Raw genomic sequence first — 17162 nt, 5'->3', positions numbered from 1 at the left:
AAAATAGAAGAGAGGGAAAGTGTGGAGAGTGGGATTTGAACCCACGCCCTTTCGGACCAGAACCTTAATCTGGCGCCTTAGACCAACTCGGCCATCTCCACGGGGTTGGCGGGTTTTTTCAAAACAAATTATGTCTATGTCTGAATATTAGTCAAAATAAAGGAAAAGTATACACCACAACATTTTTCACAACTTCTTAATATAGCATAATATGAGTGGTGCAAAAAAATTTGTGTGTCTATGTAAAAGTGATAGACTATCAACTTCAAAAAAGTATTTTGTATCAAATAATACCATATCAAAACCCAATAAATGAGAGATATGTGTGTAAAAATAACTACTCACTAATACATATTTTTCATTTATTAGTGAGTTATTTATTTTTTGCTGACGTGTCTTATATTTATTGGATTTTGATATCGCTAACATGGTATCATTTGATACTAAATACATTCTATTTAATTATAATCTGCCACGTAAAATAGTTGTGATAAAAGTTGTTGGTGTTGTCGTCGTCTTTTTTTTTTTTTTTTTTTTTTTTACACTAGTGGTCTGTTTAGGATCAGCTTATTTTGCTGAAACTGAAAACTTTTTGTTGAAAATACTGTAGATAAAATTTTTTTTTTTTTTTTTTTTTTTTACACTAGTGGTCTGTTTAGGATCAGCTTATTTTGCTGAAACTGAAAACTTTTTGTTGAAAATACTGTAGATAAAAGTAAAAGTTAACTGAAATAGTACAATGAGACCCATAAATAGTACCAAAAAGTACAGTGAGGCTCATGAATAGTAGCAAAAATAAGCTGAATAATAAAATAAGTTGGTAAAAATAATTTTTGCCAAACACACACTAGGGGTTTGTTTGGGATCCATTTATTTTGCTAAAATTGAAATTTTTTTATTGAAAGTATTGTAGATAAATGTAAAAGTTAGTTGAAATAGTATAGTGAGACTTATGAATAGTACCAAAAAGTGTAGTGGGACCATAAATAGTAGCGAAAATAAATTGAATAGTAAAATAAGTTGGCAAAATTAATCATGCCAAATAGATACTAGAATTATTCTAAAATAAATCATGACATATCTTTATAGAGAAATGTTACATCAAAAAACTTTTAACAAATCATATGTGATAAGTTATTATTAGTTCTAATTTGAACTTATAACTGATAACAACCTATCACTAAAGATTTGTAGAGAAAGTGTTGTGAAGTAAAAATGTTGTGGATGTAATATTTCTCATATTTATATGGACAAAGTTTGGCTACAAAGTATAAACTTGGTTTTAGCTTAACACTCTTTTTGTTTTAGTGATAATGTTTTCTATAAAATTAGTAATTTTTCAAAAATTATTTTCTATAAAACTATCTCATTTTCCAAGGTTTAATATCAACTTTAAATGAGTTTTAAAAAAAAAAAAAAAAATCTATTGGATTACACTTTCTTTTTATATCCTCTATGCTTGCAAAATTTTTCGAAGATCAAAGATTAATAGTTATGTCATCTATCAATTGTTTAAATCACAAGTTTTTGTAGTCTTAAATTATGCATAAAAAATAATTTATAGATCATGTAGTAAATAGCATCTAATTGACACAAAATTTGACACGTGTATTAAAAACATAAAAAACATATAATCCAATTGTTAGACTTTTAAAATATGTAGCAATTTTTTTTTTTTTTAAAGGAAGTTATAGCCTTAAACTATAACTAAGTTTGTAGCAAAATTTTATCTTTTGTATATTATTATATTTTGTTTCTTATAGTGATTCTGATAAAAGAGAAAAAAAAAATTGGTGCATGTATTAACACTAGTCACTTATTACTTGTAAGGACGCAGTTTGAGTTCCTAGCCCAAGTGATGGATAAACTTAAGCCCAAAAAGCCCAATATAATGAATTTGTAGAGAGTGGGTTGGAAAACTGGACTTTAATAAGTTAGACAATAAGTAAAGTGAATTCAGATGATAAGAAAATGAAAATAGACTTGTTTAAACTAAAGGAAATCGTTCTCGGCACAGTCCGAGGAGATCAGTTTTTTTATATTTTCTCTTAAGTTTGATTACAAATTTAGTTCTTAATAGCTACAGTGTTTTTCTCTTAGTTTCTCAATCCTCCACTCTCAGAGTCTCTCTTTTATTTTATATTGTTTTCCCCTTTCATCTCCACCTTCCATGTGCATATCAGATTGTAGGTGTTAATCCTTATCCCATCAGCACATTCCTAAAGTCTTTAGGTAGTAGCTGTAAGGTTGAAAGTTACTGTTCAGGTACCACTTCCTCATCAATGCATTCAAAGAGTTAGCTGCAGAGTATTTAATGCGATGGTAGTAGCTTTCCCTTGGGATATTTCATGATCTTTCTCTGTCCTATTCCTTCCTGATACTTATCCTCATTCATGGAATGATCCAGAATGTTACTCTTGATGGCTGACCACACCCTCTAACCTCGGCTTTACTCAGCCGAGGAGGGATTCTTCCTCGAACCACCCTTCTAGATGACCTTAACCGGATTTTACCTTTTCACTTACTAACATGATTCCTTATGAAAGTGTTTACCCATCCTTAAATTGTTTAACGTCCTCAGATTGAGCCTCTGGCCCAATATATACATAAATATGAGAACACCCCTACATTACTTATTGTAAACACTCGATTTTGCATTCATAATTTAATATTGGAAGATGGCCAGAATGACCATTTATATACCCAAAATTTATAGTTGCATTACATGCATTAATAAATTCATTTCATATCATAAAAATGATCTTGAGATTCTAACGATCGCGACGGGATGCCTGATTCCCAAATCGAACCGTCAAATTGAAAGATATCACATGATCAAGTATTTACGGTTTGCATGCATTTTGTTTGGGTGGAACCGATCAGGCATGATTAATTTAAATTAATTCTAATTGGTTAAACAATTAAAATTAATTAAAAAAATTTGTGATTGGTTGTTGGTTAGTATAAAAAATAAGCCTGCTTGCATGAGAATAAAGTGGATAATTAGATAATAAATAAGTTGTGGATAATTAAGTCTTTTTTGGGATAATTATCTATAAGATAATTATTACTTTAAAGACCTGAATATTAAGAAATATAGATTAATTTTTAGAACAAAGATTAAAAACGTGTCTAGGTGCAATTTCCAGCTCAACAATCCGTTACAAAGGAGGCCAAATCGATCTAAAACTCAAATGCGGGCGTAGCACCCAAAAGGGCCTGTTGGCACTCTTGGAGTGCCGATTGGCCCGAATGTGTGGCTCAACTCGAGAACCTCTTGATTGAGATAAAATTTATCTTTTTCAGATTTATAGAGATAAGGACGCGTTCCAATTCTTATATCTCATTCAACTTATTTTTTAAGCATCCCAACCTCCATAAATAGAGGTAAAAGATCAGAATTCAGGGCTCTTCTTTTCTGACTTTTCTGCTCTCCTTATGTTAAAGACATTCTAGAGACTTTTGCTTTAAGAACTTCTTTTTTGTAAGTAAAGTATTTTAGACCTCAAAAATGTGAAAACTTCTTTGATTTCTAAAGTATTCGTTTAATTGAAGAGCACGCTTATGCAAGAGATATCTAGTTTCATTCTTCTGTTTGTTTGTTTGTTTTTTTTTTTTTTTTTCCATTAATTAATGGATTCAAATCTTCTAGATTTTTTAGAGTACTCTATCAAATAGATTTCCTTAAATCTTAACAATTCTTTAATGATTTGATGGTCTGGATTTTACCATGTCATCATTCTACTAACAATAATATTAATTGTTTTGTTCGCAACATTATTTTATTATTTTAAGAGTACTGTTAGTGAAATGCTGACATGGCAAAATCTAGATCTTTAAATCATAAAAAAGTGATTTGGATTTAAGAAAATCTATTATTAGAGTACCCTAGAAAATCTAGAGGATCTGAATCCTTAATTAATATGTTGTGATTGTTCATTGCATGAATTTGGTTAATATGTTTGATTTTATTATGCCTTGTTTTTAATTCATGTTTGTCATGCTTAGATACTTAGTTGGAACTTTCTTTGACATGTTCTTTAGTTGATTGTCTGATTTAATTTTTTTTCTTTGATTTCAAAATCTGCTAATGATTATCAAAATGTTTTTTTTAAAAAAAAAAAAATCCAAAACTGGTTTGTATTTTCATTAAATACAGTTCTGTATTTTTTCTGGTCACAAAACTGGTCTGTATTTTCATTAAATATAGATCTGATTTTTTTTTTTGTCACAAACTGATCTATATTTTCTTTGAATACAAATTTGATTTTTTTTTTTTTTTTAACCACAAAACAGATTTGTATTTTCATTAAATACAAATCTGAAAATTTTTCTGAAAAAGTTTTCTTTCTAAAAATTGCAGATTTTGAAATTTCAAAGAATGAATTAAGAGTTAGGTTAAAGTCTTTTTTTAAATATGTGATGTATGCATAATAGATTTGAATTATGAATATGAGTCCTCTTTTGCAAATCTCATTTTTTTAACTTTACAAAAAAAAAAAAAAAAAGATCTGATTTTTCTTAATCTTTCTTTTTATCTTTTACAAAAAAACAGATCTGATTTTTCTTAACAAAATCTTTTTTTTTACCCTTTACAAAAACATATCTGATTTTTTTAACAAAATCACATTTTTTATCCTTTACAAAATAGATCTGATTTTTATTAGCCAAATCCTATTTTTTATCATTTACAAAAACATATCTGATTTTTATTAGCAAAATCCTATTTTTTATCCTTTACAAAAACAAATTTGATTTTATTAGCCAAATCCTATATTTTATCATTTACAAAACAGATCTGATTTTTATTAGCCAAATCCTATTTTTTTATCCTTTACAAAATAGATCTGATTTTTATTAACCAAAATCCTTTTTTTTTTTTTTTTTTATCCTTTACAAAACAGATCTAATTTTTTGTTAATCAAATTTCATTTTTCTCAACCTTACAAAATAGATTTGATTTTTCTTTGAGAAGAGGGCATATTCATAAGACAAATTTGTTTAAATTAATTGTTGCCAAGTGTTTGTCATATGTGTTACAACATATCATTGAACATCGTACAAAAGGGTATATAATGGTTATTAGAGTCTAGAATATCAGACTTTGTCTGGGCGGAATGGGTGCTTAACACATTCCCATTCCGTAACCTAGCCCTCGAACTTAGGATTTTGGTTAGTAGATTAGTGTTTTGTCTTTAATTTTGGTAGATTATAACTAGGATCAAAGTTTTGTATTTTTTGCATAGATTGTAGTTAGGACCAAACCCTTGTAAGGTTATGTTACCAAAATTGTACTCTTTTTTTTATTTTTTATTTTTATTTTTTTTTTATCAATGACATTTGATGTATTTTGGACATGTGATTGTACTTTATTTATTTATTTATTTATTTTGTATATATATATAAAAAAAAAGTGGCGACTCCACATAATTACCCAAAAGAGAGGTGCCCTAAGCACCAAAATCTCTTTTTTGAGAGCACCTCATTTTCGTGGTCTCCCACACTTATCATGTCTTAATAAAGTATTAGTCACATTTGGTCTTATATACTAATTGTTAGGCACTAAACATATGCCATTGTGATGTCCTAATCACTCTTTTAAACTCCTTTAATCGCACTAATGCAGCTATATGTCCTTAGCCCTAACTCCTAACCTTTTTTGTTTAACAGGCCCACATATATATAATAAATTATGGAAAAAGTGATAATAATTAAAAACATGCAAAAAATGCACTAACTTGTCCATTAAAATCCTCTAAACAGTTCTTATTCTCTTTTCTTTTTTTTTTCTTTTTTTTTTTTTAAATTTTTTAGAATACTAAATATTTTTAATACACACACAGGAAGAGAGGAGAATGTCTTAAAGAAACTTATAATTGTATATATCCAAAATAGTTCTGATTCTAAATCTAAGCAATATCTATTAAATCCATCTAACAGTTACATGATAAGCTAATTACTAATTTAAAACTAATTTTTAATTTGATTAGCCAATTGATATATCCTTTGGATGCATAATCATAATAGCAACAAGCACCAAAATACAACAATGTGTTAACTAAGAGAAAAGCCCCAAAATCGAGCAAAAGACAATTTATTGCCTATTCCACCAACCAATATCACTAACAAGGATAGTCAAAATAAATTTCACTTACAAACCCTCCAAGCTATGTAAATGAAAATGTATTCGAGCTCTTTGCTCCTACTTGCAACTAAATGCACCAATCTTTTCTCCTTGCTAATTACTAGTTTCGCAAATTGAGCCACCAATCACTAGACCAAGTCTCCTTAGACACTTTAAGACATCTTGAAGAATTAGGGATTGCTCCAATGTTTCTCAACACCATACAACAACAAAAAACACTCAAGATTTTTGAGTGTGTAAGGTTTTAATATCCTCTTAAAGGATTTGGAAATTGGCGAGAGTGAAGGTAGAGAGGAAAAAATGAGTTTTTGCTCTAGAATGAAGGGTTGCTCTCTAACTCTTCAATATGAGACTTGGGTGTAGAATCTCAAGGATTTGAGGGTTAAATAAGAGGGCTAAGTATATGGGTATAACAGAGAGTGAGTTTAACAAATTTCTCTCAGGTTTGCAATCTTGCTAGACCAAGAGAGGGGCGAGTATCGTGCGAGATTGCAGGTTAAATATTTTTCAAAAATTGTACTTTGCCTGACATGCAAATTTCACGGGATCGAGATTTTCACTACAACTTTAACTTTAGTTCTTGACCTCTTAACTAAGTACAATGTAACCCATAAATGTGTAAATTACAATGAAAATACTAACAAGGAAAAAAAAAAACATGAAAATTTGACACAAAATATGCTTACATTAAGGTCCTAACAATAAGAAACTTTATATTTCAATAAGTAAGCAACATTTAAGAGCATTCATAATGGTGAAGGTAAAATTTTTAGTTTTTAGCATCTCAAAAACTCAATTTATCTATTTTATAACTCACCCTACATCAATTCTCTTATTTTTCACATCTAAGCCAAACATTGTTCATTTATTTATTAATTTCTTTCTCACTTTCTCTCTGCCACAAAGCCCCTACAAACCCACCCACAATGCTGGCCACAAAAACCCAACAAACCCACACAATCGGCCACACAAACTCAACACCACCAGCCACCGGCACCGTTATCACTATGCACAATACGACATTAAACCCAACAACCCACAACCGGCCACAAAACCCATCATCACAGCAAAAGAGAGCAAAGAGAGAAAAAAAGATTTCAGTATGAGAAGAAGAAGAGAGAGAGAGAGAGAAAAAAAAAAAAAAAAAAAAATACAGCAAAAGAGAGCAAAGAGAGAAAAAAAGATTTCAGTATGAGAAGAAGAAGAGAGAGAGAGAGAGAAAAAAAAAAAAAAAAAAAACAAGAAGATAGAAGAAAGAGAGAGAAATGGCTGGAGCTGAAGAGAGAGAGAAATAGAAAATGAGAGAGAATTGGAATAAAATATTATTTTTATTAACTTTTTAGTTATAGTAAGCTATCATTTTTAATAGTTTACTGTAGCTTGGGTGTTAAAATTTTTAGCTTTAGCACCATTAATGCAGTATGCATTTCGTTGTTTGTGGTGCTAAAAATAGTTTTTTTTTTTAGCAAATTAAGAGCATCACTGTGAATGCTCTAAATAATTGAATAGCACATCAAATTATTAAAATTGTCTAAGTAATCCTGGTTTTGTATAATTTACATGGGATTGGGATGCATGGATAGATCCCAATTATATATTTTATGATCCTAGGACGTTATGAATTGTGATCATCTCATGTACATCACAATCTACATTGCTGAAGAGCAATACTAGATGAGAATAACTCGTCAAGACACTTCAAAACATTTTTGATATGATTTTTTTTTTATCATCTTAGGAAAAATACAAAATTCATAGAAGACATGTTTTTGATGAAAGTAATAATGATTCTCACAGGGGTGGAGCCAGATGGGGGCACCTCCCCCCCCCTGTGGGGCTCCTTCCAAAAAAGTCCTCATATTTTTCTGCAAACCATACCCCAACATGGAATAATAAATAAATAAATAAATAAAATACACATTTTTATTTGAAAAATTTTAAAAATGCAACAAATTTTCACAACACTCTTATTTTTAGTTGAGATTCATCTCAAAATAGATATATTTTATTTTTATTTTGACCAATGACATATTAATATTTTAATTTATTGTAAAAATATTGTGAGATTTTGTGATATTACTCAAACAACTCCTCCCACTTTAAACAATGAATCTGACACAAAATAAATGTCACTGCCACCAAACTTTTTTAGACTTTTGACCAATTTGGCAATTTTTATCCTTTTTCTTTTTACTTATACAAATTTCTTTCCTTTCATTTCAATTTAACCACGTGGAACTCAAACTTTACACAAAATAATAATAATAATAATATCTTGTATGGCACTAAAGTAGTAAAGCATCCATTATTTATTTTTCCTTCATTTCTTGCATTTTCATAGTTTCAAATTTTGATTTTTATCATAAATTCAAAATTTAAATAATTAGAAGAATAGAGAAAGAAAAGTTGAAAATTATTTTCTCAATTTATTTTCAGGAATCAAATTAAATGTCTAAACTTGATGTATATAGATTAATCTCTTACTTTGATGATTGATAGTCAGGAATGTTTTACAATTGCTTATTTATTTTACAATTATTTAAATTGTAATAGATTTTTCATGAAAATTATTGTTGTTTATAATTTTATTATTAATATCAATTAATAATTTAGGCTCTTTTTTATTATTTTTTAATCTCCTCCCCCCCCCAAAACAAAAATCCTGGCTTCGCCATTGGATTCTTATGAAAAATGAAATGGAATGAATAAAATAAATGATAATAAGTTTTTTTTTTTTCCCTTATTCCAAAAACTACAACAACAAAAATCATTTTTTACAATTTCATTTAAAAAAAAAAAATTTGAAGAACGAATAAGATCAGAAAACTCTTCTTCTTTAGCCATATACAAACGACCTAGAGAGTAATTAACCTTGGCTAGTTGGCTTTAGCCCACAGATGATCTCCACATTCCACACTCAGTTCTCTCAATCTAGACAACAAGCACTTTCCTTAATGGTCTTCTCTGCAAACTATTGCCAACATAGTAGAGGAGCTTCGCACTACTACATGCCTGCATCAAAGTTGAGCTTTACCATACCCAGTGGAGGAGTCCAGATTTCCCCCACTCTTCTATTCATGCAAAACTCCCTCCCAAGCCTCTATATATAGACTTTTAAGATATTCGAGAATGATAGGATCAATCTCCTTAGCTCCCAGATTTGCGTATTTCTCAACATCCATAACATGTAAAATACTAAAACTATGTAGCACAAAAAGTTTACAAACTCACGTGGCAATGAATGTGATTAGTGTTGTGGGCTTTAGTTGGCTCAATCAATAAAGTTTCTTATCGTCGAATAAGATATATAGTGTTCGAATCCCGTTTATACCAAAAATTAATTGATGTTTTAACTTGATGATAAAGAGTGATCATTATAAAGCAAACGCTATATAAAAAAAATAATGTGATCCTATAACCAACATCAATATAATATATATTTTTTGTTAATTACTTTTTAATAGTAGTGTGTTTAAAAATTTATACAATATTTTCTAATTCTAAACTTATGTTTTAAAATTTATAGTCTCCCTATAAAATTTTCCAACATACAGTTGCATTAAGTAGTAAGTTATGTGTAATTGTATCCTTTAGAGATATCGTAAGAAGTTCAGTAGCATTTAAAAGAATGTTGACCCAATGACTAATTGTTGGATTATCTAGAGCTCGTTTGGTAATGTTGCTCTAATAACGTTTTTTTTAAGTGTTGTGAAAATATGTGTGAGTAAAAAAGTGTTGTGAAAATACGTGTTGTGTGGTTTAATCAATGAAAATTGTTGCTCAAACAACGTTACCTAACAGACCCCTATTTTGCGAAATTTAAATGATCAATTAGACATTGATCGACTACACAATTTGAGTCATTGTACATATAGTAAGAATATATGTTCAAGTGTTCCTTCTTAACATTGCAAAAGGGGCATCTATCATCCTCAATAAGGATTCGATGCTTTGATCGACGAGTGAATTCAGGGCAACTTTCCAAATAAACAATTTTAAATCTCTAAAATGAACCTTTGAGCTCTACAACTATAAGCCATCCATATGCTCTTTACAGACTGTATTAAAGAGATTGAATAAGATTCACTGCTAATTTAGTCTAGAAAGAAGGATTCACCAATAGTTACTTCAAAAAATAAATATTCTTCCCAAATAATTTGAGTTAAATGAAAATATTCATTCAATCTTATTCTTTGCTCTGAGTCTGACCAGACCATAGGTAGAGGGGACTACTCTTACTCTACTCTCTCTGCGTATCTTGCTGTCTGCAGAAAGAAATCTGATAAAACCTCCCACCACCCACATGATGTGTGACGCAGAAAGGTCTTCCACAAAGGGACCCATTGCTGAACGGTCCAAGTGTCCGTAAGTAACCCCACCAAAAAAAAAAGATAAAAAAAAGAAAAAAGAAAAAAGAAAAAAAAAGAGTAATGTTAACAACACAAAATTTTCATAACAAAGCATAAACGTTAGTTTATTACTATCTCTTATTTTAGAATGTTAGCATCTTAGGTGGTAATTTACTACTGATTCTTATCTCGGCCATTATTTATTTTATTTTTTCAAATACTAATAACATCTTATTCATTAAATTTTGTTATGAAATTATTGTGAAAATGTAACGTCGCTCAACTTTATTTTTAAAAAAACACAATAATCATGGGGAGTCTCACTAGGTGTGTGCCCCTCCCACGTGCCGACCTGCCCTAAGCGTGGGCTGCTCATGAATACAAAAGTGGAAGGCTTTTTTGTACTAGGGGCCGACAACCTAGGCCTACCAATAAAGCTTAAAATCCATCTCTAGGGAAAAAGACCCCCCCTAACCCAAAAACCCTCAACGCACGTGCGACTCTAATTATTACACAACCCATTCACACACATAACCCTAGAAAAAAAGAAACCCCTAGAAAAAGAAAAAGTCAATTTAATTTTTTAAATAACCAAAAAGATGAGAAACAAACACTGCACAAGAAGTCAAGAAGGAACACACAAAAAAAATAAAGAAGAGAAAAGCTACTCTACTCATAGCCCAATAACGTGATCCGTTATATTTTCCTCATGATTAGGCCTTTTAGGACCTTTTCATATAACGGAATGTCACCCACTGTTTTTCTTATCTTCAAGCTTCAATATATTCACCAAATAGCCCTTTAAACTTGACTTTATTTGCAGTGAGTTTTGAGCCCATGAATGAACAAGAACAAGGGTGTATTGGTCACTTCATGGTTTTTGTATGGTTATTAAACCATTTTGCATGGGAACAATGGGTATAATGGTCACTTGGAAAGGTTGACAAGTTGCTCTCTTTTTCCTTTTAATTATTAAGTCCAAGTTGATAAAAAAGTTCTCAAATTTTTCCCCTTGTATTTTACTATATTATGATAGATTCAAAGGTGTTTCACTTAGGTTGAGAAACAATAAAAATTAAGTTGATTGATTACATTATTAAATTCTACTAAATAAAATTATATAATGACTGGTGTACAATTAAAGTAATTGATGAATAGAATCATGTTTTAATGTTGAGATGATATAGAAATGAAGTTATACCAATTACTACTAGGCACCATAGTAAGTATGCGTTTGGCAATACTTATTTTTGCCAACTTATTTTACTATTCAGTTTATTTTTACTATTATTTATGGGTCTTACTGTATTTTTTAGTACTATTCATGAGTTTTAATATACTATTTTAACTAACTTTTACCTTTATCTATAGTATTTTTAGCAAAAAAATTTCAGTTTCAGCAAAATAAGCGAATTCCAAACAAACCCTAAGTTATAAAAAAAATAGTTTTTTTTTTTAATCTCTAATTATTTTGTGTGGTGATACTACAGATGTCACAAATTTTATGACATCAACCTTATAAACTAATGTGTCAACTTTTAAATACAAAATAAAAGAATAAATTATAAAATTTTACTACATCAAAATGGTTTTTTTTTTTTTTTAATCTCTAATTATTTTGTGTAGTGATACTAAAGATGTTACAAATTTTATGATATCAACCTTATAAAATAAGCGAATTCCAAACAAACCCTAAGTTATAAAAATATATATATATATATATTTTTTTTTAATCTCTAATTATTTTGTGTGTATTCCAAACAAACCCTAAGTTATAAAAATATATATATATATATATTTTTTTTTAATCTCTAATTATTTTGTGTGGTGATACTAAAGATGTCACATATTTTATGACATCAACCTTATAAACTAATGTGTCAACTTTTAAATACAAAATAAAAGAATAAATTATAAAATTTTACTATATCAAAATGGTTTTTTTTTTTTAATCTCTAATTATTTTGTGTAGTGATACTAAAGATGTTACAAATTTTATGACATCAACCTTATAAACTAATGTATCAACTTTTAAATACAAAATAAAAGAGTAAATTATAAATTTTGCTAAATAATTATTACAAACTAATATGTCATCTTTACTTACAATACAAAAAATAGTTAAATTTTTTATTTATCATGTTGTTAACATAGCCCCAACTAAGATAAGTGTAATGTTATTTCGTAAGAAAAGTAGAATTGTATAATATAATTGATTTAAATATAGCCAAACAAAAAAGAACCTATTTAGTATATTGGTATGATAACAAAGAGCAATCATATCATCGATTTCAAATCTTGTCATATCTGAAAAGAAATGTATTATTAGTTTATAACAAAAACTGTATGATTCACGAAAAGTGATTATAATCCGCGAAAAGTGATTTTGCACCAATCACAGTTAAACAGTTCGGTAGATTTACGTACCCAAAAAAAAAAAAAGTTGTGAATTATTATTTTTTATCTGACATTGCTGTTTGTTTATATATACCACAAGTTTCTGCTACCCCCACTTGAAATTTTAAACCTCTCTCACCCACAAACCTTAGTCATTTCCTCAGTACTTAACCTTTTTGCTTTCAATGGAAGGCAAAGATCAAAAAGAGTTACAGCTACTCCCAACTCCATACTCATCTGTACGATCTTCTTCTTCCTCATCACACATGTCATCTCGTCCGTTCGATCCTTCTTCGTTCAGATATCGATCATCATCATCATCATCAAGAACTGTGTCTGATCCCTTTGAAGGCCCAGCACTGGACCTGCAGTTATCAATAAGCGTTAGGCCAATCCAACAAGCATCGGATTGTGTTCTTGGAGGCCCCATTTGCGGCTACGATGAGGATGAAGTGAAGCCGGAGACAACAAAGACGTGTGTCGAGGCAATGAAATGGCAAGCGGCGGAGCAGATTCGATTGGCCGCGATAGAGAAGGCTTATGCAGAGAGGGTGAGAGAGCTTACAAGGAGAGAAATGGAGATTGCACAGTCTGAGTTCGCACGTGCAAGGCACATGTGGGAGAGAGCTAGAGAAGAAGTAGAAAAAGCTGAGAGAATGAAGGAAAGGGCAACGCTGCAGATAGATTCTACGTGCATGGAAATCACTTGCCAGTCTTGCAGACAAAGGTTTAGGCCTTAGTGCTCAATGATATATATATGGATTTCGAGTATTCATGAAAAACCCGAGTTTGTTTTGAGTGGGAGTTTCGTGTACTGAGTACTTTTTTTTTTTTTTCTGTTTCTTTCTTTCTTTCTTTCTTTTTAATGTTTATGCAGATCTGGGTATTGGGTTTCTGCAATTTGGTCTTAAAAAAATCATATATAAGGTTAAAGATAAAGCAAACAAATAAAAGTAGCAGAAGCTAGAACTTGGTGATCGATGCCCTTTTCTTCGTTTTCATCATGATCTGTATGCTGCTGAATAATTATTACAATAAAATGTTGCCACAAATTTTAAATACTCCTATTTGTGTTTAGACTTGTGTGTAGCTTGAAGCACTTGTTAAACAATTTGTACTTATAGATAAAGATCATATGTATTGGCATAAATATCAAGTACTTCAACATGTTATTTCACACCCATATGATAATACACACGGTTTTCTAAGTAACAGGATCAGAAAAGTTGAAAAAACAAAAAGCTGTTTTAATTCATCGTTGGTCTTGATGACAACCGTTCCTTGATTCAGCAGTGACAACTCAGAAATTTGATACCGTTTAGTTGTCTGAGTCATTGACAATTGTTTTGTTGTGGTTTCCTTTTTTTCCTGTCATGTGATTTTCAATCATTTCTTAGTACCCAGATATACGTACAAAGCTAGCTGTAGGGTGCAATAGATACACAACGTGTGATTTAGAAATCCTTTGAGTATGCTCTAAAAACAATTTAATTTCCTGACTACCGTATAAATAATTCATCTGACATGAGATAGAGACCGCGGATGATTAGATTTTCATCCCAATATCTGGAACACATGCTAGCACAAATGTTTGCATGGACACCATATAATTAGAAGTAAATGAGTTTCTAAAAATGTGTAGCTACTTGAAAATTGCCATGGTTGATAGGCTGACTTTTCTGATATCTTGGCTTGTATCATGACCAAATTAAGAGATGATATGCTGATATGATTATCCCCCTTGTAAGCACAGATTAATTTCATGGAATTGTAAAGATACTACATGATTGGCAAAGTTGGCAGCTTGCCATATTATTTGGTGATTTATACAATCTAGAACCAACACATTTTCTCTTTAACCATTCCATGATTTAGCTTAAATATTATAAATATAAAAGTGTATCTAATGTTAAATAACGTGACATTTTGTATGTCGGTAGGTCTAAGAAATAAATTTTTAACCGTGAAATAAACTCTTTTCGTTTCAAGATGAGCTTATTCCAACATTAAAAATATATGACACAATCAAGAGTTAAATCAGACCCTTTAAAATCAAATATAAGGCAAATTAACAGTTAAGAAAAAGTATCGGCACACCCAAATATACTTTAACATATGATCATTTGCTACTAATTAAACAGCTGCATCCTGAATTAGCTAGATTTTGTGAAACAATTAAAATTTTGAAAGCTACTGCAACTCTAGGCCTATGTCGACACTGCCTCAACAAGTCAAACATGGTGGTCAAGTTGGGAATCTTGACTTGATAGAAAGGCAAATGAATCAGAACAAAAAGCGAGTAAAATTCATCAAGAACAAGACAGGATAGCTGTATTCACTTGTATTCAACTTCTTAACTTTTGCTCATCAGAAACCAAACACCCACTACCCATGTCTTGTGATGCAACACAAAAGAAACATTTTTGGATAGGATGACTCTGCTAAAAGCATCAATCAGAGAGCAGTGAGCAGTGCTTCTTTTCTAGTTGTCGCGAGAATAGCATTAGCTTGATTTGTCAGCAACCTCCAAACATATTACTCAAATACAGTTAATCAGTCAAGAAGTGGCTTCAATAATACACAATTTGATTCTTTGATGAGGTCATGACATAATCTAGTGGGGCAATGGATCATAAAGTCTCAACATTAGGTCCTTCTGAAAAGTACATTTGGGTGCAGCTAAGAAAGCATGGGAAGAGAAAAAAAAAAAAAAAGTGATTCTGATCTAACTATTTATTAGTATATATATTTATATATAGTCATATCCTTAATTTGGTAGCCAGAATCTTCTTAACTGCCAATCTTAATTAAGGTTCTAAAGACAACTTAATTTCTCACCTCCTAACCACTGGTGTTTTCTTGCTTCCACCAGCAATTGTTGCTAATATAACTTCAAAAAGAAGTTAAGACCACCCTTTTCATTTGTTCAATGCTTGTGGTTTCAACAAGATCAATCTGTTCTAGTCCTTTTTAATCCTTTTTCCTTTTACAAAAACAACAATCAAGCATTAGTTTCAAAATTTTTGGGTCGGTTATGGATTATCAACAAATTAGTCTAGTCGACTATATGTACTCTTTTTTGCTGGTCATTTTATTGAATCGAAATCATACCATTTATTATATTACTTCCTTAATGGACATATCAAAGTTTACAACTTCTATTAATATCATTTTTGTCTTCCCCTATCTTTTTTTACTTCCCAACTTGAAACAAGTCATTCATTGTAATTGGTGCATTAATTATTTTCCTCTAAAATAATCAAAATATCTCAAACGACTTCCTCTCATATTTTAATACAAGAAAATTTCTCATGTTATTGTGTGTGCAGATTTTGAATGATGTCCTTACTAGCTAGCTTTAAACCACAGTTTTATATGATCAAAATCTTCAAAAAGGTGTAAGGAAAAATACAGTTTCTCAAAAAATGAGTGCAGTTTGTTCTATAGGAAACCTAGATAACTGTGCATGTACTGCTCTCCACTGAAAAAGTTGGATGTCATTGATAGAAATTTACAACCTTGACTGGTAACATAACATAATCACTGTGGTGAGTTCATATGGACTCACAACATCAGCAGAATCTAATTCATGATAAACTGCACTCCGACATATGACCAATTTCATCATGGATACCTTGTCTTTTATCTTTTATTTGATTACAATCATAGAAATGCAAGAACCATCAATTCTTTCAGAAAGTTGAAGTGCATGATAAAGATGTAGGACACACTAGCTGAGTTATCAAAGTAGTCATCATGACAAAACCTTAAAATTTGTCTTTTTTCACGTTGTCCACATATGATCGTCGAGTGATACTGTTTGTTCTAATTGAATTGCAAAGAATAATATGTTAACTCATAAATCCATCACTATAAGTAATTCTTGGAGAAGAATTACGTTTAATTTTGACTGTAAATCAATGTCTGAGAGTCTAAATTATATATCAGGATTTTCTCAAGTCACCTTCACTTTATCCGACAAACAAATCTTTGCCAAACTCAGAGATAATCAGTGGGGAACCACATTCATGCATATCATGATTTTCTATGACTACACGGCACAAACAATGTATTCTTGCCCATAGAGAAGTCTATAATTTCTTATTTGCTTTAGAGATGAATATTGGTGGACTAAATCCTGAGATAGATAGATATATATATATATATATATAAATTAACAGTTTCAATATTTATTGATGTATGATAGGAGATGAGAATCCAATTCATCTGAACTCTAAAGGACAGTGTCAATGCTTTTCAATTCAAAGTTG

At 30.4% G+C, this 17162-nt stretch overlaps 1 protein-coding gene and 1 non-coding gene across 2 annotated transcripts; one reads left to right on the top strand and one right to left on the bottom strand.

Annotated features, from left to right (window-relative positions):
* Nucleotides 1-20: 20 nt before the first annotated feature.
* On the bottom strand, nt 21-101 carry TRNAL-AAG (transfer RNA leucine (anticodon AAG)). Its single transcript has one exon. It is a non-coding gene; the product is annotated as a tRNA-Leu (tRNA).
* Nucleotides 102-12997: 12896 nt separating this feature from the next.
* Nucleotides 12998-13952, top strand: LOC112006479 (protein indeterminate-domain 16). The gene has a single exon (XM_024038758.2). It carries the CDS (start codon nt 13077-13079, stop codon nt 13629-13631), a length of 555 nt encoding a protein of 184 aa, XP_023894526.1. The 5' UTR covers nt 12998-13076; the 3' UTR covers nt 13632-13952.
* The last annotated feature ends 3210 nt before the right edge of the window (nt 13953-17162 follow it).

This window comes from Quercus suber, unplaced genomic scaffold (assembly GCF_002906115.3).
Source record: "Quercus suber isolate HL8 unplaced genomic scaffold, Cork oak 2.0 scaffold_634, whole genome shotgun sequence".
NCBI lineage: Eukaryota > Viridiplantae > Streptophyta > Magnoliopsida > Fagales > Fagaceae > Quercus > Quercus suber.
The sequence above is the reverse complement of the archived record's forward strand: the minus strand, read 5'-3'. Positions and strand labels throughout refer to the sequence as shown.